This window comes from Odocoileus virginianus, chromosome 28, assembly GCF_023699985.2.
Source record: "Odocoileus virginianus isolate 20LAN1187 ecotype Illinois chromosome 28, Ovbor_1.2, whole genome shotgun sequence".
NCBI classification, from domain to species: domain Eukaryota; kingdom Metazoa; phylum Chordata; class Mammalia; order Artiodactyla; family Cervidae; genus Odocoileus; species Odocoileus virginianus.
Window position 1 is genome coordinate 39,271,104 of NC_069701.1, and position 19,747 is coordinate 39,290,850.

At 60.7% G+C, this 19,747-nt stretch overlaps 3 protein-coding genes across 3 annotated transcripts; 1 reads left to right on the forward strand and 2 right to left on the reverse strand.

The window, feature by feature from the left end:
- Positions 1-2,629: 2,629 nt before the first annotated feature.
- Positions 2,630-8,308, forward strand: NDUFV1 (NADH:ubiquinone oxidoreductase core subunit V1). The gene is made up of 10 exons (XM_020880768.2): positions 2,630-2,809; positions 3,857-3,939; positions 4,013-4,183; positions 4,908-5,091; positions 5,869-6,058; positions 6,803-7,015; positions 7,140-7,306; positions 7,606-7,687; positions 7,911-8,056; positions 8,163-8,308. The coding sequence occupies exons 1-10, from the start codon at positions 2,738-2,740 to the stop codon at positions 8,247-8,249; spliced, it is 1,395 nt and encodes a 464-aa protein (XP_020736427.1). The 5' UTR covers positions 2,630-2,737; the 3' UTR covers positions 8,250-8,308.
- A 541-nt stretch (positions 8,309-8,849) lies between these two features.
- On the reverse strand, positions 8,850-15,808 carry LOC110129415 (double C2-like domain-containing protein gamma). Its single transcript, XM_070457737.1, has 11 exons — positions 12,653-15,808; positions 12,196-12,552; positions 11,963-12,042; positions 11,813-11,884; positions 11,518-11,627; positions 11,293-11,428; positions 11,167-11,217; positions 9,686-9,840; positions 9,501-9,582; positions 9,250-9,346; positions 8,850-9,168 (listed from the first exon to the last, which is right to left on the reverse strand). The coding sequence occupies exons 2-11, from the start codon at positions 12,416-12,418 to the stop codon at positions 9,038-9,040; spliced, it is 1,137 nt and encodes a 378-aa protein (XP_070313838.1). The 5' UTR covers positions 12,419-12,552; positions 12,653-15,808; the 3' UTR covers positions 8,850-9,037.
- An 87-nt stretch (positions 15,809-15,895) lies between these two features.
- NUDT8 (nudix hydrolase 8) lies at positions 15,896-18,507 on the reverse strand. The gene is made up of 4 exons (XM_020880769.2): positions 18,148-18,507; positions 17,030-17,162; positions 16,420-16,497; positions 15,896-16,320 (listed from the first exon to the last, which is right to left on the reverse strand). Exons 1-4 carry the CDS (start codon positions 18,339-18,341, stop codon positions 16,093-16,095), a joined length of 633 nt encoding a protein of 210 aa, XP_020736428.1. The 5' UTR covers positions 18,342-18,507; the 3' UTR covers positions 15,896-16,092.
- Between the last annotated feature and the right edge of the window lie 1,240 nt (positions 18,508-19,747).

Sequence of the window (19,747 nt, forward strand, 5' to 3'; positions counted from 1 at the left end):
AAGTGGTGGAAAAAGGCTTCCTGGGAGGAGACATCCAAAGGGATCCTCCGGGAAGGAGGAGGCAGAGGAGGAAGGGGAGGAAGACAGATCCCCTGGTGCAAAGCCAGCTGGTGTGGGCAGAGCCAGCCAAACTGAGTTGGACTCTGAGTGCCACGCCAGGGGGCTTGGGTTTCTTCCTGAGGACACGGGGAACCACGAGGGATCTCAGGCAGGGGAGGAGCAAGACGGATCCCAGGTTTACAACAGTCCTGCTCATTCCATGGTGCGAAGAGGTGATTGCAGGGCAAAGACTTGAGACTGGGAGACCTCAAGGAAGCTTTGTAAAATTCCCGATGAAAGCTGATGGATCATGGCTGTGGGGCGGGGCCTGAAGGCATGGGAATGAGGTGTGCTCAGAAGGCAGGGCTGGCAGGATGCAGTGGATCTGGGGACACTGAGGCATCCTGGATGCCTTCCAGCTCTGGTCTGGGGGCTGGCAGGGGAGACAGTGGCACAGAATGAGATAGCCAAGAGCCGGGGTCTGGGATGCCTTAGAAGAGGGCTTCCTGGAGGAGGTGATATCCAGTGGAGCCTGGCAAGAGTGGGCTCTGGATGGGTGGGGACTGAGGGTCAGGAGACTCAGGCCGAGTTCTGGCCGCTGTGCTGTCCTAGGCAGGCCACTCCGTGTGGCTAATACTCTCTGTCCTCTTCTGAAAACAGGGGCTCATCATTCCTACACTCTGGGTTGAGGGAGGATTAAGGAGATAACACATGGCAAGTGCTTGGCACTGAGCCTGGCGCAGGATGATCTGGGGACCCTGCCCGTTGTTCTTACTTTCCCATCACCCCATCCCCAGCATCTCCCGTCCGCAGCATCGCCGGGCTGCCTTCTCCCCACAGCTTTGTGTTCCCCTGACCCAGTTAGACAGGGATGAGGAGAGAATCCACCCTCTGGCTCCATCCTGCCCCACTTCTGCCACCCCAGAGGGAGGGATCCACGGACTCTGGCCTGAGCCCGGATTAGCTGTGTAATCCCCAGCTCTGACTGGACAATCTCTTTTCCAGCCCGGGAGAGGGGGCCTGGGGCTGGGAGTCAGGACTGCTGGGCCCTGGGCCTGGTGCTGCCCCACCCCTCTGGGAGCCCTCAGACAAGGTGCCCCGGCTCTTGCCTCTTCTTTTGGAAACACCACTGACACCCTGCAAGGGTTGTCGTGTGTGTGCTGTGTGTGGGGCGCTCTGCAAAGGAAGAAAGGCCTGGGTCGGTTTCCAGCGCTACATGCAGCAGCTTCACGCTCCTGGACGAGACAGGAAACCATCATGGCCCTCCATTTTCAGTATCCCGGGCTACTGTGGGGAATATATGAGAAATTAAGGGCCTATTGCTTTGTAACTAGCACATTTCTTGAGAGATAAGAAAGAATGGGTCTTCCTTAGCAGTCCAGTGGTTCAGAATCCACCTTCCAATGCAGGGGACCCTGGTCCAGGAAGATCCCACATGCAAGGGGCAACTAAGCCACCCATGAGCCACAACTACTGAAGCCCATGTGCCCTAGAGCCCCTGCTCCAAAACAAGAGACGCCACAGAAGTTTGAGCACCCAACTAGAGAACAGCCCTGCTCGCTGCAACTAGAGGAAGCCTGCGCACAGCAAGGAAGAAAGACCTGGTGCAGCCAAAATAAATAAATAAATAAATTTAATTTTTTTAAAAGAAGGATGACAAGAGGGTAAGAGAATAGAGGAGCTGGGGAGAGAAGATCCAAACAGACATGCTTATCTTGGGACTCAGAGCCACAGCGTTCCAGAGAACTGACAAACTGATTAAAAAAAAAAACAAAAAAAACAGTTAATCAAGCTTCGGAGACTTCAGGAGAAGGAGATCAGAAGACCTTCTCAGGTCATCAGAGTACGGTGTGTGTGGGGGGCGGGGGGTGGTGTTGGGGACAGAAAGGCCCTGAAGTCCCAAGCGGAAGAAGTCCTGGGGAGAGGGGGGCGTGACGTGGCCTGGGCCTGACGACCCTGCGCGGGAGGGGTAGAGTCCTTCCATCCAGGCCAGGGCCAGGTTGCCAAGGCAGCGGGGACCACGCCAGGATCTTGAACAGCAGCGCCCAATGCCAAACCCTCCTGACCCGCGCCGCGGGAGGGACGGAGGCGAGTGCAGCAGCAGCGGGGAGTGGATGGGCCGCCCGATGACCATCTCCACCCTCTTAGCCTCACCCCAACCTAGGACTCTAGACACCCCTCCTCTGGGAGACTCTGCCCCAGACCCCCTGCCTGCCCCGCCTCCCTGCTTGCCAGAGCCCAGGGGTGCCCGCGGTGGGTGGGGGGAAATGCACAGTCTGGGAGGGCTGGGACAGGGCCAGAGAAGTACAAGGCAGGCAGGAGGGTCCCGCTGAACAGTAGGCTGAAAGGCTGAGAGTCCGGAGGCAAATGCGAAAAAGCAGAGCCGGCGAGCAAGACAGTAAGTAAATGCCAGCCTCGTGGTAGGAGAAAGGCAGTCCGGCGACCCATGGGACTACATCTACCAGCAGCCTCAGCGCCAGACAGGGCACTTCCTGCCTCTCCGCGCTCCTTAGAGGAGGCGGGGCCAAGGGCGGGGCGGGAGCGGCGCGGGGAAGTTAGGGCGCGCCCCGGCGTCAGGGCGCGTGTGACGTTCTTCCTGTGCGCCGCCTAGCGTCTCGGTCGTGCCGGGTCCTGAGCCTCAGAGCTGTGAAGGTGACAGCGGGAGGTTACCGGCTTGCCTCTCCCACCCCGCCCCGCGATGCTGGCGGCACGGCGGCTGCTCGGCGGGTCGCTCCCCGCGCGGGTGTCTGTGCGATTCAGCGGCGACACGGTGAGGCCCGTCCTGGCTCTGACCAGGGGCGCTCGCGGGCCGGGTCTCGCTGTCGCGTCTGCGCGCGCCATCTCTGGGTCCGTAGTGCCTTCTGGAGAAGCCTCTCATCTCCCCCGTCTGACAAGAAGGTTGCCGATGTAGAAGGGGACGGGTCCCAAACGGGAGGCTGACTCTCCCCTGCCCCTAGTCCTCCGGCTGCTTGGCTGCCCCTCATTTAACAGCTGCGTGACCGAATGGAAAATTTTGCAGCTGGCAAAGCGTCCTTGTCTCATTCCTTCCTCGCTACAACCTTGTAGCGCGTGAAGGGGTCATTGCCCCGTTTTACAGATGCAGAAACAGCTTTGGAGAGGGCTGTGCGCCTCCTCATTCCTCGTTCAACGTTCTGCTCCCTGTATTGGCTTTTAAGGGGTTGGGTGTCTGGAAGCCAGGTCCTCTTAGCCCTCAGCTGGGGCTCTCCTCAACAGTTTTATCCCTAGCGGGTCTCCCGCTATCATCTTGTGTCCCAACCCCAGTGAAGCATTCCTCTTCCTTCAGAAAACACATTTTGTCTCCAGCAGAGTTTAGTCATATAAGCAAGACTTTGGCCAAATCAAGTTTTGATCCAGCAGAGCCAGACAAGTAAATAAATGGACATGACATCACCCTGGGCTCAGGGCGGTAGTCTGTGCTGTGGATCCTGTGTGGGCTTTGGCCACAGGCAGACCTGTGCTTAGATTCCACCTGCTCCTTCAGGCTGTGTGCCTTTTGTAAGCTCATTTTGCTCTGAGTTTTGTTTCCTCTTCTGTGAAATGGAGGAAATCATTCCTATCTCAGGGTTATGAGAATGAAATGACATCTTGGATATAAAAAGCTTAGTCTCGTGCCTGCTAACAGTACTTACTCAGTAGTGATGGTAGTTAAGACCCTACAAAGGGTTCTGAAACTTTGCCCCTGCTTTCCTCCCAGTCCAGCCCTCCTTAATTAGGGGACCCGAAAATCTGTAGCTCGTGGCCTGGCCCCTCGTAATCTCAGAGCTCTGCTAGGCATACTGACTCTCTGTGTCCCCAGACAGCGCCCAAGAAAACCTCATTTGGCTCACTGAAGGATGAAGACCGGATCTTCACCAACCTGTATGGCCGCCATGACTGGAGGTGAGATGGTGCCCTTAGGCTGGTGGATCCCTAGGCGGGGCCTCCTCCTCACTGCCTTCTCCACCCTATCCAGGCTTAAAGGTGCCCAGAGTCGAGGTGACTGGTACAAGACGAAGGAGATTCTGCTGAAGGGCCCTGACTGGATCCTGGGTGAGGTCAAGACATCGGGCTTGCGGGGCCGTGGAGGTGCTGGCTTCCCCACTGGCCTTAAGTGGAGCTTCATGAATAAGCCCTCAGATGGCAGGTGTGTGTAGGCAGGCAGAAATGGGGTTACACCTCGGGGCAGCTGGGACTTATCTGGGCCTTGGGGCTGTTTCCGTGGAAACCAAGAGTGAATGAAGTGGGAAAACCTTACCAGAGCTCCAGTAGCAGGGACTTGGTTCTCTGATCTTCCTCAGGGGGGTCTTGAGGGGCAGCAGAGTCTACACAAGATTTTGACTCCAGCAGACTTAATTGATCAATTCCTGGTTCTGCCATTTAATCAGATCGCTTTGGGCAATCTCCAGACCTTTCTGAACCTCAGTATTCTGTAAATGTCTATTGTGTTGTGCAGGGATTAAAGAGATACTGTGCCTACAGCTTTTGGCCTGCACTTTGGTCTGCATGTAGAAAGTAAATGATAAATGTCAGTCTGTCTCCTTTTGGCTCCAGAGATACAGTGAAGGTTCACAGAATGCTCATTGTGACCAAAAGCATTTGGGCTCTTGAGAAAGCACTGGGAGAGGCATTTGGGCTGAGTAGAACCAAGACCTTGCCTGTGGTCATAGCTGCCCCAGTGTGGACTAGGCAGTGAGCTCCCCCGTCGTCGGTGGTGAGCAGGCAGAGCCCTGGGAACTTGCTGGGAGGACAGAGAAGGATTGGCTGTCAGATAAGACCTGTTTGAGGTTTCCTGGTGGAGTGGGGTGGCATACGGTTGAAGGCCTGACCCTGGTGGCCCTGTAGCCCGACTGACCTGCTGGCCCCCGCAGGCCCAAGTATCTGGTGGTGAACGCAGATGAGGGGGAGCCAGGCACCTGCAAGGACCGAGAGATCATCCGCCATGACCCCCACAAGCTGGTGGAAGGCTGCCTAGTGGGGGGCCGGGCCATGGGCGCTCGTGCCGCCTACATCTACATCCGTGGGGAGTTCTACAATGAGGCCTCCAATCTGCAGGTGGGCAGGGGGAGGGGAGGTGCTGAGTGGGCACTCACATGCCCCAGGCCAGGCAGAGTTCGTCGTAGGTTCTCGAGCGGGATCTGCCTGGAGTCGCGCTGGGAGGGTGGGGATCTCTCGAGCTGGCCTGTGTCCTGAGTGGGACGTGCACCCCAAAGCCTCCATCTCACTCTGCGTCCCAGAGCCTCAGCCTGGGAGGTCTTCCAGGGCTTCAGGGCTCCTGGGGCGGGGGTAGGCTGGAGAGCACACACATGTGCATTTTTCCTGAAGGGTCAAGGGGTCATGTCAGTAATTCTCAGCCCAGTGACGCCTGTAGTAATTGGTCTAGGGCCAAAGCCTCCCCTTTCTATTAGGTTCATAACCTGGCACATGGTAGCATTCTGTGTGTTATTACATGTGTAAAAAGCAGCCTCCAGGCTCTTTTCCTCTACTCAGAAGCAGTACTCACTCATTGTAAAGACAGGAATCCACACCCATGTCAGAGAAAAATCTCCCATAGACTGACTACCTAGAGGAACCACTTGCTGAAATTTTCATTATTTCCTTAAAGTCTGTATAAAAAGTACATACAGTTGGAGAGTTTGTTGAATGTTATTACACGGGTAGTGCACACACTGTGAAACTCCCCACCCTTCTCCCAACACGCCCTCTGCTGACGTCCAGAAGGAGCTCCGGCCCTGGACTGTGGCGGTGGGCTCACTGGGCCTACACCCTGCCCTCCCACACGCAGGGTCCTTGGGCTCGTGGGGACCATGTCTGTGCACCCCTGTCCCACAGGTAGCCATCCGGGAGGCCTACGAGGCTGGTCTGATTGGCAAGAACGCCTGTGGCTCCGGCTACGATTTCGATGTGTTTGTGGTGCGCGGGGCCGGGGCCTACATCTGCGGGGAGGAGACCGCGCTCATCGAGTCCATCGAGGGCAAACAGGGCAAGCCCCGCCTGAAGCCTCCCTTCCCTGCAGACGTGGGTATGACCTGGCGCCTGGCCTCATCCCCGGCCTGTCCTTTGGAATCTGGGATCTGGCTTCAGGTCGCCACTGTCATTGGGGAATTTCTGAGTCTCTTCGCTGGGGGCCTGACAACGCGAGTAGGTGGGAACAGCATAGAGGCTGCCCCAGTGCCCCCAGGAGCCTCTCATCCTGCCCTAGTGCACAGGCCACACACCCGGGTGCTCTCCAGCGCCCCCCGGGACTTGGGGCAGGGTGGTGGAAACGCAGTACAGCTAGAATCTGGGGCTCCTGGGGGTCGAGAGTAACACAGGGAGCAGGGCTCTCTGCCACAGAAGCAGACCCTGGACAGATGCCACCTCCAGGAGACCCGCCCCAACTGTCCCCAACCTCCAGCAGCCACTGGTTTGTTTCCTTTTTAAAAACAAACATATATATTTATTTTGTTTTTGGCTGTGCCGGGTCTTCGTTGCTGAGCAGGCTTTGCTTTCCTTGTGGCAAATGGGGCCACTCTCTAGTTCTGGTGCGCGGGCTTCCCATCGCGATGGCCTCTCTCGCTGCTGAGCACAAGCTCTAGGACGCGTGGGCTTCGGTGGTGCAGCTCCCGGGCCCTGGGGGACAGGCTCAGTAGCTGTGGCACACAGGCTTAGTTGCCCCTCGGTACATGGGATTGAGCCCATGTCTCCTGTGTTGGCAGGTGGATTCTTTGCTACTGAGCCACCAGGGACGCGCCATCCACCAGGTTTTCATCCTCCTCCCCCACAGGAGTGTTTGGCTGCCCTACAACCGTGGCCAATGTGGAGACAGTGGCCGTGTCCCCTACCATCTGCCGCCGTGGGGGTGCGTGGTTTGCCAGCTTCGGCCGAGAGCGCAACTCAGGCACCAAACTGTTCAACATCTCCGGCCACGTCAACAACCCCTGCACCGTGGAGGAGGAGATGTCTGTACCGCTGAAGGAACTGATTGAAAAGCACGCGGGTGAGGCCTGGGGCCAGCCAGTGGGGCGGGCGGGCCTCTGGGGCCTGGGCTGGGGCGGGGGCTGACAGGCGTGCCGGCCCCCGCCCTGACCATCCGTCCTCTCGGGGGCCGACTGGGGCCCCAGGGGGCGTCACGGGTGGCTGGGACAACCTCCTTGCTGTGATCCCTGGCGGCTCGTCCACTCCGCTGATCCCCAAGTCGGTGTGTGAGACGGTACTGATGGACTTCGACGCGCTGATACAGGCGCAGTCGGGCCTGGGCACGGCTGCCGTGATCGTCATGGACCGCTCAGTAAGCAAGGGCCGCCCGCGCTCCCCACCCAGTCCCTGCCTTAGGCCAGGCTGGTTAGTAACCCGGCCTGGGCTTCTCAGAGACACCTGCTGGTTCTTGGGTCCTGATTCCTGTCACCTGAGACACAGGGAGGTGGGAGAGGCCGGGGGGCAAGGCTTCTCTGGGCGGAACACCCGTGGAGCCTGGCAGCGCAGGATGCCTGGGGTGGGTGGAAGAGGCCAGAGCGCTGCTGGAATCGGGCGGGCGTGCTGCCAGGGGCTGAGGCTCGGGCACCTCCTTGTTGCCCCTCGTCTCTGCAGACGGACATTGTGAAAGCCATCGCCCGCCTCATCGAGTTCTACAAGCATGAGAGCTGTGGCCAGTGCACCCCATGCCGCGAGGGTAGGCGTGCTGGGCAGGGGGTTTCTCTGTGGCTCATGCCGGGTCTGGGTGGGGCATGGGGCACAAGTGGCATGGGCTCTGGACCCTGAATACACCACTGCGGCCACCCAGCCTGCTGTGGCCTCTCTTAGCCCTCCGCCCCCTGACCTGCACCCCTCGAGTTCCATCCCCCACACCCCGGCCTGAGGGGGTCAGAAGGCCGTCTCTTGCTGCCCCGGCGCAGGTGTGGACTGGATGAACAAGGTGATGGCCCGATTTGTGAGGGGGGACGCCCGCCCGGCGGAGATCGACTCCCTGTGGGAGATCAGCAAGCAGATCGAGGGCCACACCATCTGTGCCCTGGGTGATGGGGCCGCCTGGCCCGTGCAGGTACTGCTGCCCTGTGAGGGACGTGGGGGGTGAGTGCCTGGGCACAGGGGGCGGGGCTTTCAGACCCTGCTTCACACCACGCTCCCTGCACCCCCTCCCGCCCCAGGGCCTGATCCGACACTTCCGGCCAGAGCTCGAGGAGAGGATGCAGCAGTTTGCCCAGCAGCACCAGGCCAGGCAGGCCGCTTCCTGAGCCCACGGGGCTGGTGTCCGTCTGTCTGGACGGCTGGACAATAAAGCTAGTGACACCCACTCTCGCGTTGCATCTTCTCTGTGGCTTTGCCTGCCTCCACGCTGCTGCTGCAGCCCGTGGTTCACAGAGGTTTGTTTCTCAGACGGCGGGGGGACTTCGGAGGGGTAGGTCAGGACAAGGTCATGTTGAGAATCGACACCTTGACGTCCTGTGTGTCAGCCTGTCACAGACCGCGTGCGTGCTCAGTCATGTTCAACTCTTTGGGACCCTTTGGCTGAAGCCTGCCAGACTCTCCTGTCCAGGGGATTTCCCAGGCAAGAATACTGGAGTGGGTTGCCATTTCCTTCTCCAGGGGATCTTCCCGACCCAGGGATTGAATCCTTGTCTCCTGCATTGCAGGTGGATTCTTTACTACTGAGCCACTAAGGGAAGCCCCTGTCATAGACCACCCTGAGCGTTTATCCCTTGGTGCAGGAGTCGAGTGGGGAGGGGAAAACTGGCCTGGCCCTGTGCAGGCCTCTGGAGGGTGGGAGCGAGGAGAGCAGGGCCCATTCTGCCCTGTGAGGTGATGGCAGGGAAAAAATGGACTGTCCGGTCTGATTGGGAGGAGAGGTTTATTCTTGCTTCATGATTTGACAGTGGGGTGAATTCGAAAGCAGGGAAGGAAGGAAGCAATTGACCAGGGGCTGGACAGCGGGGGTGAAGCAGCCCAGGGCCTTCCAGCTCCGCAGAGAGGCTGTGGGGCAGCCCAGGGAAGGGGCAGTGAGCAGGCCAGGCCGGGGGCCCTGCTAGTCGCTGAGCTGGAGGGGCGTGCCGTCCAGCGGGTGCCACAGCTCCAGCCTGCGGTCACTGCGGCCCAGGCATTCGCGCCAGTGTTGCTGGCGCTCCCCACCGGCCCGGTTGCTCAGCTGCACCCCGCCTGGGTTGGGGGACAGGTCAGGCACCATGTGGGAGTCCCCCCACGGGAGTCCCGACTCGGTTCCCCCGCATTCCCACTCACCGATGAAGTCGTCAGCCGTGCCCAGGTCATAATCCCATACAGACACCAGCAGCGTCTTCTGGGCCAGCTCCTCCCGCAGGCCTGCATAGAAGAACTCCTGCAGGGGACGCGGTAAAAAGGAGGTGGCCTTAGTCCACAGCGTCAGGAACAGACTCAGGCGAGTGGCCCAGGGCGGCTGGGGCCTGCACTGTGAGACGGGATGCCGACCCCCTCCCCCAGCAGCCGGGACTGCCTTCTCTCGGCAGGCCTACCTCGTTGAACTCGGGGTTCAGGGTCTTCTTCCGAACACTGGTCTTGTATTTCGATTTCTTCCCTGCTTTGGGATGCAGGAAACTGGGAGGGATGAGGTTGGTTTCAGTGTGGCCCCAGAGAAGCAAGCCGCGGAGGTGCTCTGAGGAACCCCCACTGCCCACCCGGCCACCCGCTTCACACTCACAGGCGGACGAAGGGGTCCGAGTAGCCATTGGCATCCATGGGGGCGAGGTGGGCGCAGCGCAGCACGCCCACCAGCAGGCCGCCCCGCTGAGAGCTGTAGCACAGTGACAGCAGGACACGCCCGCGCTCCTCCCAGGCCGCCTCCACCTCCACCTCCTGCTGCAGGGGTCAGCGGTCAGCCCCGCGTGGCCCAGCGCCCACAGGGCAGGTGGTCAGCCCCGCGTGGCCCACCATCTGGCAGGGGTAGGCTGGCTCAGCCCCGCGTGGCCCAGCGCCCAGCCGCCCATCAGTAATGGCCTGGACAGGAGAACTCAAACTGGCCGCAAAGAAATCAGGGGCTGATGTTCGATTGTGTGGTTCAGTTTCCCGATACTGTCACTGACTTAGTGCCCTGGAATGAGACTTCCAGGTCAGCCAGGGCCTGAGAAGGGGAGGGGGCTTGTCCGGGTCACTTGACCGACCATTTGCCACGTGTTTGTCATGGAGGGGGAGGGAACTGAAGTCTCTGAGGGTCACAAATGCATAGGAGCTTCTTAGGTGGCCTTCCATTAGGGGCCCGTCTCTTCCCTCTCAGGGAAGCCTGGAAGCAGCTCCCAGAGGCTCACCGCTCCTCAAAGCACACACAGGCCTCGTCAGCTGCAAGACCCTCTCCCCTCACACCCCACAGCCCGGGGGCCAGATCCTGAATGCCCTTTGCCCCCTCAGCCCCTGGTGCTTCCAGAAGGACTCAGGATACCCCGGAAAGAAAGTGCTTCTCCCACACCTCGCGTGGGGTTTGAGTTGCAGAAAGCCCAACCGCCTTGCTTGCGTTCAGTTCTCAGTAAGGGGGTGCTCCGTGAGTGCTGGCCAGGTGCTGGGGGGCTGCTGTGGGGGTCTGGGGACGGGGAGGGCTTGTGGTAGGGCTGCTCCCCGGGGCGGCGGTGGGGGGGGGGGGCGCTCCTCAGCCTGGATTTGACTGACGGCCTCAGGCTCCACCAGGGGGCAGAGCAGCAGGGCCTGGCCCTTAGGTCCGGGGGAGCTGGGTAGGCGGAGGGCCCTGCCCCAGCTCTGCGGGTCCCTGGGGCCCTGGACTGCAGGCGCCCTGGCCAGGTCTCTGGTTTCGTCCTGAAAATCCCTCGCGGTCACCTTCACCTCTCCTGACAAGCGCCGGTCCAGAGCGCCCAGCCCAGAAGCGGTACCCACGCTGCCCCCGGGGCAGGCCTAGTGGCCGTGGGCCCACCACTGCCATTCTCCCCTGAACTCTGACCTGTCCCGCCCGTGCGCGTCACTGACCAACCGCCCAGCTCCAGCCTCTGTCTCAAGCTGGCCTGTGTCTCTGCCCCCCGAGGCCTTGTGCCCCACAGCTCCTGGGACCTGGCTGTCCCCCTGAGACTACGAGTGTTCACGGGCCCAGAGAGAGAGAGGGCCTCGGTTTCTCTGCGCTCCCCTGGGCCCGGAGCCCTGCCCAGCACCGCCCCGCCCCAGGTTCCACGTCCCACCGACCTCATACAGAGACATGCCGCGTGCTGTGTCCAGGCTCTTGGGCCTCTTGGTCTGAAAGAGCAGAGAGCCCGGTCACCTGGGCCAGACGCCGCCTGGGTCCCTGTTCCCCCCGCCAGCCCCACTCACCAGCCTCCGCCTCTCCAGACACACGTCGAAGCTCCTGGCCCGGTTGGGCACCAGCTTCCTCAGAGGCACCCGCAGCTCTCCCAGGGGAGGCGCCCGCCTCCGTCGCCGCAGCCACGGGTCTTCACACACACACAGCCTGGGGGCCACCCAGGTCAGCCTGGCCAGGCCAGCCCCCCGCCCCGGCCCCTGCCGCCTACCCCCGTGTGGCCCAGACCCCATCCTCACCGCAAGGTCTTGCGCCGGGCGTCCTGGAGGGTGAACCCATGATAGGTGAGCGTCTCCTCCCAGACAGGCCCCCGTGTGCCCCGAACCGTGCGCGTCCGCAGCTGGCTGGCCTGAGGGCCAAGCAGGGAGGGTCAGAGTCCTCCTCGGCCCCGGCGCCCCACCTGGGCGCCAGCAGTGGGGGGCCCCCTGCCTGAAGGGGAGGCCTTGGGGAGGAGGGGCGTGGCAGACCAGGGGGGCGCTCCAGGCCGGGCCCCTGGCCGAGGGGCAGCGGTGGGGGCCTGCGTCTTGCACTCACCTTGCTGGCCCCGGGCAGCAGGTTGGCTTTGACAAAGGTGTCCACGGAGCCTGAGGCCAGCGGCTTGAGGCCCTGGGAGGGGAGAGTGGCTGTGGGAGAGGCCCGGGGCCCAGGCCCGAGCCCCGGGGACGCCGCCCGCCCCCTCCTCACCTTGGCACGGTGGGCCGTGCAGTGCAGGGAGCTGTTGCCCGCATCAAACAGGAGCGTGAACTCAAGGGTGCCGAGGGCGGCTAGGGGCAGGCGGCAGGCAGGTCAGCATCTGCGTCAGCCCCCACTGGGCACCATGCCTCCTGGCCCTCCCTGGTCGGAGGCCTGGCCTGCCCCAGACCCTTCCTGGATGGGCAGAGCCCAGAGTGTCCCCCCGTCCCCCCGTGCCCACTCACTGCTGTCGTCTGAGTCTCCCTCTGGCTCTGGGTCCGGCTGGGGCTGGGGTGCAGAGCGGACGGGGGTCACTGGGGGGCTTGGGTCTGGGGGGCGCAGGGCAGGCTCAGCGGTGGGGTAGAAGTGTGGGAAGTAGTGGGAGATGAGGCAGATGGGGCGGATGGGGCCCGGGCTCACGTCGATAGCCATGTGCTCCTGCATGCTCACCCGCCCCCGGCCCGCCATGGGGGCACCGACGTGGGCGGGGACTCAGAGGAGCCCCCGAGGACCGCAGATGGGGGCACGGCACTGAGCCAGCCAGTCAGGGCAAACGGGCATCACTGAGGGCGTCGTGGGGGCTCCTGGGTGGCAGCCGGGACCTGAGGACAGAGCACAAGGTCAAGGCTGGTGGGGTGGGGGCCTCCAGCCTGGGGCGTGGGCACCTCGTGTGTCGGCAGCTAGGCCGGCGGGGCCACTTACCGCTCGGAGAGCCCCTGCACCTGCCTTGGGTGGCTGCTGGGTGCCTGACTGAGGTGACCCGTGAGAGCCAGCGGGTGGCCGTGGGGGAGGCGGAAGGGGCGGGACTCAGGGCCCCCCCAGAGCCCAGGAGCCCGCAGCTCCCTGCCTGCACCCCAGGGGTCCCTCCCCCCACCGCCAGTTCGCACTCTGTCGGAGAGTTATTTTTACCACCATCATGTGGCCCTGCTTCCAGGTGAGGAGGCTGGAGGGCCAGAGGTGACACAAAAGGCCTGAGGGGCAACAGGAGGCAGGGTGGGGGGGAAGGAGGGGTGAGAGAGAGGGGGCTGGGGGTGCGGGTGGGGAGTCACGCGGCGGGGGGAGGGGGAGGGGAGAGGAGAGACGGGAGGGCTGCACGGAGACAGGAGGGGGAAGGCAACCTGATCCCCTTGCCGCTCAAGCCTTTAAAAGATCAACCAATCGCTTCGGCTCCTCTCCCCCTTCTCCCAGCTTGGAATAAAATCCTAACCCACCACTGAGGCTTGGCCCCTCCCTACGGCCCCCTGAATGGTGGGCCCCTCGCCCCCACATCCACATGGCTCCCCCGGGTTTCCTTGAACACCCCAAGCTCTGTGCATGTGTTGCTCCTTCTGACTGTTGTTCTGTCGCTCAGTCGTGTCTGACTCTTTGGGACCCCATGGACTGCAGCACGCCAGGCTTCCCTGTCCTTCCTTCACCATCTCCAGAGATTGCTCCAATTCAGGTCCTTTGAGTCAATGATGCGCCTTCTGATAGGGAGAGACTAAGGATAGTTAAACAAGCAGTTGCAGAAGTCCTAGAAGGGGACTAGAGACACAGGGAAACCGAGGGAAGTCGGGGACCGCTGCAAGTTACTGATCACCTGGAAGAGCTGTCAGAACCTCATGGAATGGAGCCAGCTTGCTTAACTATAAAACCACAAATGGGGGCATGAGATATGCCCCAGGTCATTAAATGAAAGAAAAAATTATTCTGCTGATTTAAGTAAGTGCTGAGATAGTCCTGGTTTGACCTTCTAGGGTCAGACACTCTCCTGTCCGATGTGAAGGAGGAGCTGGTGATGAAAAGTGGAAGTTTTTCAGTCGTGTCCAACTCTTTGCGACCCCATGACTCCATGGAATTTTCCATGACAGAATACTGGCGTGGGTAGCCTATCCCTTCTCCAGCGGATCTTCCCAACCCAGGAATCAAACCGGGGTCTCCTGCATTGCAGGCGGATTCTTTACCACCTGAGCCACAGGGAAGCCCCCTAGTGATGAAAGCCTAGGGTCTGCTTGGAGAATGAGGAGGCAGTCTTTCCCCCTCTTCCCAACTCTCCTTCGATTATAAAAATGTAACCCACTTAATCCTTGGGGCAGAGCCTCCTCTCTCACAAGCGTCCTATATTAATAAATATAATTTTTAAAATTTATTTTATTTATTTTTAATATACTTCTTGCCTAGTATTTTGCCTCTCTCTGAATTCCTTCTGTGCTGAAACATGAGACCCTGAGCCTCAGTAAGCTGAGACACCAGGTGAGTGACTCCAGTTATAAGACTATGGGCTCAAGTCCTAATCTGGGTTGCACTTTTGCCCCAGTTCCCTCCCTTGCCCTTTGACCTGGCCTGCTCCTGTTTATCTGTGGTCTCAAGGTCATTCTCTGCAGGGGAATGTGGCTGCCTTTTGCCTGCTCACGTTCCCTTTCTCTTTCCAAGGGTCCTTTGGGGGCCACCCCTTCCCTACTCTCATTCTAGAAGGTTCACCCTGTTCCCCAGGCCTGTGCCCCAGACCTGGCTGATCAATGAATTCCAAGTCCAGCAGCCAAGTGATAGGCTCAGGGAAGGTTGTGTGATCCAAAGTCAGCCAAGAAAGTATAAATCTGGGATAGACTGGCCCAGAAAGAGAAGCTGTTTTCTGTTGATAGGATGCTGGTACTGTTCTGTCCTACAGCTGTTGTCTTCTCCTCACCTCTCATCTCTGGGGAGTGGAGAATATTCCTGAAAGTGAAGTTGATACAGTGGAAAGCACAGAAAGAAGAGCGCCCTGGAGCCCCTGGATCCAGCTACGCCTAAAGCCATCTATCTATGGAGTTTGTAATCACCATTCCTCCAGATGGTGACCGCAGCCATGAAATTAAGACGCTTGCTCCTTGAAAGAAAAGTTATGACCAACCTAGACAGCATATTTTAAAAAGCAGAGGCATTACTTTGCCAACAAAGGTCCGTCTAGTCAAGGCTATGGTTTTTCCAGTGGTCATGTATGGATGTGAGAGTTGGACTGTGAAGAAAGCTGAGCGCCGAAGAATTGATGCTTTTGAACTGTGGTGTTGGAGAAGACTCTTGAGAGTCCCTTGGACTGCAAGGAGATCCAACCAGTCCATCCTAAAGGAAATCAGTCCTGAATATTCATTGGAAGGACTGATGCTGAAGCTGAAACTCCAGTACTTTGGCCATCTGATGTGAAGAACTGACTCACTGGAAAAGACCCTGATGTGGGAAAGACTGAAGGTGGGAGGAGAAGGGGATGACAGAGGATGAGATGGTTGGATGACATCACTGATTCAATGGACATGAGTTTGAGTAAACTCTGGGAGTTGGTGATGGACAGGGAGGTCTGGTGTGCTGCAGTCCATGGGGTTACAAACAGTCAAACGTGACTGAGCGACTGAACTGAACTGAAATCCTCCTTTGGCAAAGTCAGCCACTGGGTGGCGTTTTCTATCACTTGTCCTATCTAATACTACCCAGTCCACCAAGTCAAGGTCAGACTGCCCACCTCTTCAAGTCACAGAGATTTACAAGATGGATATGTAATTCCATTACACATCCGTGAGTAATTAATGTGTAATCACACGATTATCTATGTGACCTGTCTAAAATCTGAGACTGAGCACCCGTAGAGGGCAGGGTAGCATCTGGCTGGTGCAGATGTGGCCCCAGCACAGCACCCGCCACGGGGAGAGCCTGGCACGTCACCGGTTTGCAGTAACATGCAGGGCTCCTCTCTGGATGCCTGCTGCCCAGCACAGGGTGGGCCAGGCTCGGAAGACAGTTCTGCAGTGGCTGTAGTGGCTAGGAGTTTGGGCTCTGGAGTCAGACAGGGCCTGGTTCAAATCCCAAACTGGGGTGACCTTGGGCAAGGCGTCTGCCCCCCCTTGATCCCATCTCACTACCCAGGGACAGCAGTGGTCTCGCCTCACAGGGCCGTGGTGAGGGTGAAATGAAAGAAAAGACTCCAGACACACAGTATGCGCACATAGCAAGTGACAGCGTGATTATCCCAAGGTGCCCCAGCCAGCAGGCCAGCTGTCCCATGGAGTCTGCCCAAGGTCAGGGCTCCAGTGCAGAAGATGCAGTTGCCACAGTGTTGAGAAAGACTCTTTATTCAGTCCTGGAGAGCAGCCGGCCTGGCAGGGCAAAGGCAGGGCCCGCTCAGGGCCAGGCCTTCAGCCCCGGGGCAGCTCCGGGCTGGCCAGGCGGGGCTGGTAGACACCAGGGGCCAGCAGCTTCAGGGTGAACTCGGTGATGACGGCTGTGAGCCCCCAGACCCGGTGCGGCCCGTGCAGGAAGACAGGCAGCGTGTACTGGAAGTGGCCACCGCGGCAGAAGTGGGTGTAACCTTGGTTCTGCTCCTGCAGCAGATGGGCCAGGGGCAGGGCGAACACTTCATCCACCTGTGGGCAGGGGGTGACGAGAGGGCAGACAGAGTGCTGGCTACTGCAGCCTCCCCCATTGGGACAACCTGCCTCCCCACCCCAGATGCCCCCACTCACCTCCTCGGGGTTGGGCCTGAGGCTCTGGGGATCCAGCGGGCCCACACCGGCCAGCACTGGCACCACTGTGGCCTTTTCCTGTGGCAGGAGTGGGGCAGGCCGTCAAGGCAAGGAAGGCCTTGGCAGGGCTTTGGGCCAGGGGAGCCTTGGGGGAGGCCTCTGGGGCCTACAGCCATGCAGGCCAGGTCCACCCAGCCCTGCTCCTGTACTTGCTCCAGCCATGCTGACTGGCTCAGGCCCCCTCAACACACTAGACCCACCCGGGCCTCTGGGCCATTGCTCTCCCTTACTTTTAGCACCCTCAAATCTCCCCTGCCTAGCCTGCGATACCCTCCCCAACCTCTGTCCACCAAGCCGAGCAGAGCTACCTCCATCCCAGGACTGAGCCTCAGGATCCCCCTTGAAAGGGGAATCAAATACCCCTGGCCCCTTCCCCATGGGTGTGGGAGGCTGGGACACGAGAGCCGGGCAGGTTGTCTGGGACCCCACCGCCCTTGGTGACTGCCACAGTCCCCACGGCCACCGTCCTGGTCCCTGAGCACCCTGCTCCTAGCCCGGGGTGAGCAGACGGGCCCAGCGGGGTGAGTGCCTGAAGGCCTGAAGGGCTTACCCGGTCGTGCACCGGCCGCAGGACTCCCCACACCTGCTCCTCGGGCACAGCCAGGCCCAGCTCCTCCTGCGTCTCCCTCAGGGCCGTGTGCACCACATCCCGGTCAGCGGGGTCACACTTGCCACCTGGGAAACTGAACAGGCAGACGGAGCCTGCTTCTTGGGCCACTGGGTGGGACCATGAAGGGCTGGGGGTGGCTGCTGCGGCAGGGACTCGCCTAAAAAAAAGTCTCTGCCCCTAGTTTGCAGAGGGCTGGGCAAACCCCAGGACCTCTGCAGGCTCGGTTTACCTCCATGAACAACAGGGGTAAGGGGGAGAAGCCTTGTGCCTCCCGGGGCCCAGCTATGCTAACTGGGCTTATCATGTGTGGCCCCAGAGGTGCTGACATTGACCCTAGGGTGTCCCCAGTTTCCGCCGGGGGGGAGGGAGGGGGGCGGGGCCTGGGGGAAGCCAGGTAGCCCCACCCCGGGCACCCCCTTGGTTCCCGGAGGCAATCCTCCCTCAGTAACCGGGAAGGGGCGAAGTTTTGTCTTTTTAGTGTGTGCGCTTGGTCGCTCAGTCGTGTCCGGCTCTTTGTGACCCCGTGGATTGTATCCCGACAGGCTTCTCTGTGCATGGGGATTCTCCAGGCAAGAAGACTGGAGTGGGTTGCCATGCCCTGCCCTCCTCCAGGGGAATCTTCCTCACCCTGGAATCGAACCCCAGATCTCCTGCATTGCAGGTGGAGTCTTTAGCGTCTGAGCCACCAGGGAAGCCCAGGAATCCTGGAGTGGGTAGCCCATCCCTTCTCCAGGGGATCTTCCCGACCCAGGAATCGAACCGAGGTCTCCCTGCATTGCAGGCGGAGTCTTTATCAGCTGAGCTGTCCCCCACCCGCGCTTCGAGCAATCCGCGCGGCGGCGCCGGGGCAGGAGTACCTGCGACGCCAGGTTCCGGGCGGAGGGATGCGGATTGTTGATTCCCGCCGCAGTCGGCTGGCCGACGGGCTCTACTTTAGACCCATTCTGTAGAGGCGGAAACCAAGGCTCGCGGAGGCTAAGTGCTTTGCCCACGACCCGGCGGTCTCCGCGGTTTCGCGGCGCCCTCTTAGAAGGGAGAGGAGGTCCCAGCAGGTGTACCTGACGTCACCCTTGTGCCTCCCGGCCAGGCGGCTGGACCGCAGCGTGTAGAGGAGCGCCGGGACCCCGCGCACCGAGCACAGAGGTACGAGGACCGCGGCCGCCGCAGGCCGCGCGCGCAGCCGGGCCGTGGCTCCCGCCAGCAACCGCCGGCAGCGCTGTTCGCCCTCCGCCGACAAGCAGTCGGGCAGCATGTCCGGTCCAGCGCGGCGGGGACACCGAGGGCACCGGGCGGCGCGAGGGAAGAGGCTCGGGCGAGTACACTTGGGGAGGTCTCTCGGGAACCTGGGGGGCGGGCCGTGGGAGGAGTTTACCCGCCTTGGTGGGGAGAGGTAGGGGCACAGGCCACGCCCACGGGGGCGGGGCCCGACTAAGGGGCGGACCCAGGCAGGGGAGGGGGCCCTCTGAGAGTTGTGGGGAGGGTTCGGGAAGGGCGGGGCGGGAAGGGGCGGGGCTCGATAGCCCGGGCTTCCGGTAGGGGCGGGCCTGGGGCGGGGCTGGCCCGACGGACCTGGAGAGTGCCCCCTGCCTAGTGCAACTGGACTCGTGTCTGGCCGGCGACTGGTCTCGGCCGTTTTGACCGCCGGGTTTGAGAGTCGAGATGTCTGACTGTTGAGGCCCCGCGTTTCTCCACGCCCGCAAGTGCTGCAGGGTGTTTGGAGTCGGCGTTTATGGGTTAGAGATGCCTGGGGCCGCGGGAAGGAGTGCCCAGCCCTTCCCACCCTCCGGGCCCTGTCTCCTGGTTGCGCTGAGTGGCATGCGCTGCGCCCTCTCGCTCCAGGGGACCCATTCCAGCCCCAGACCTTTCCCCACCTCCGGGAGCTGGCCTCTGCTCCCCTCCCGTCTCCTCCGCAACTTCTCTTACAGGTGCTGGTCACTTTCTCTAGAAGCTCTCCTGCCTGGAATTTTGATTGAATTCTCAAACTCCTCATGTCACCCCCATCTTGACCCCTGTGGTCACTGCCTGTGGCATGCTGCACCCCTCTGCCAGACTGCCCCCCCCCCCCCAAGGACTAGACACCCCGGTCTTGCACACAGCACCTAAATGTGGAATGGCAGGTGTCCCATGCTTTGCTTCGATTTTGAGCAGTGCCTCCCTGAGCTGCAGTTTCGGTCCTCATCTGGGCAGGCAAGGCAGAGGGCAGGAACACAACCTCCCTCACAGCCCTGCCACTCAGCTTGTGTTGCCACCTTTACCATGACTCTGCTCCCTGGGACGCCAGCAGCACGGAGCAGAGCTTTGTGATGTCTGCAGCCCAGACTCTGGGGTGTGGGCTTTCCTGAGGCCCTCCACCCTGACCTCCAAGGACAGAAGTGCTCTGACCACCCATTCCAAATGGTTTAATGTTGGAGGGAAGAGAGAGGCAAAGCAGGATTTGGAGGAGTCGCCCCCAAAGCAGAGGGGGCAGCTTGGAGATAGGGGGTCCAGTTCCAAGCCTGGCACCATCCCAGCCTGGAAACTCTGGGCAGATCGCTTTCCTCTCTGGGCTTCCACCTGCTCTGCTCTCCTGGTCAAGGGAGGGGTGGTGGTCTCTGCAGAGGTAAGGCTGAAGAGAGTGGGCTCCAGGATGAGAGGACTCTGTCCACAGGGTCCCCACCG

What these genes read in the sequence shown, in the direction of transcription:
- NDUFV1 (XM_020880768.2), top strand. Translation starts at nt 2,738, where the DNA reads ATGCTGGCGGCACGGCGGCTGCTCGGCGGGTCGCTCCCCGCGCGGGTG. An exon ending in AATAAGCCCTCAGATGGCAG is followed by an intron (nt 4,184 to 4,907) that starts GTGTGTGTAGGC and finishes TGGCCCCCGCAG; the next exon opens with GCCCAAGTATCTGGTGGTGA. An exon ending in TCCCTTCCCTGCAGACGTGG is followed by an intron (nt 6,059 to 6,802) that starts GTATGACCTGGC and finishes CCTCCCCCACAG; the next exon opens with GAGTGTTTGGCTGCCCTACA.
- LOC110129415 (XM_070457737.1), bottom strand. Translation starts at nt 12,418, where the DNA reads ATGGCGGGCCGGGGGCGGGTGAGCATGCAGGAGCACATGGCTATCGAC. An exon ending in GTCTGGAGAGGCGGAGGCTG is followed by an intron (nt 11,218 to 11,292) that starts GTGAGTGGGGCT and finishes CTGCTCTTTCAG; the next exon opens with ACCAAGAGGCCCAAGAGCCT. An exon ending in GCGGCATGTCTCTGTATGAG is followed by an intron (nt 9,841 to 11,166) that starts GTCGGTGGGACG and finishes CCCCTGCAGCAG; the next exon opens with GAGGTGGAGGTGGAGGCGGC.
- NUDT8 (XM_020880769.2), bottom strand. Translation starts at nt 18,341, where the DNA reads ATGCTGCCCGACTGCTTGTCGGCGGAGGGCGAACAGCGCTGCCGGCGG. An exon ending in AGGCACAAGGGTGACGTCAG is followed by an intron (nt 17,163 to 18,147) that starts GTACACCTGCTG and finishes CTGCCTGTTCAG; the next exon opens with TTTCCCAGGTGGCAAGTGTG. An exon ending in TCAGGCCCAACCCCGAGGAG is followed by an intron (nt 16,321 to 16,419) that starts GTGAGTGGGGGC and finishes CCCTGCCCACAG; the next exon opens with GTGGATGAAGTGTTCGCCCT.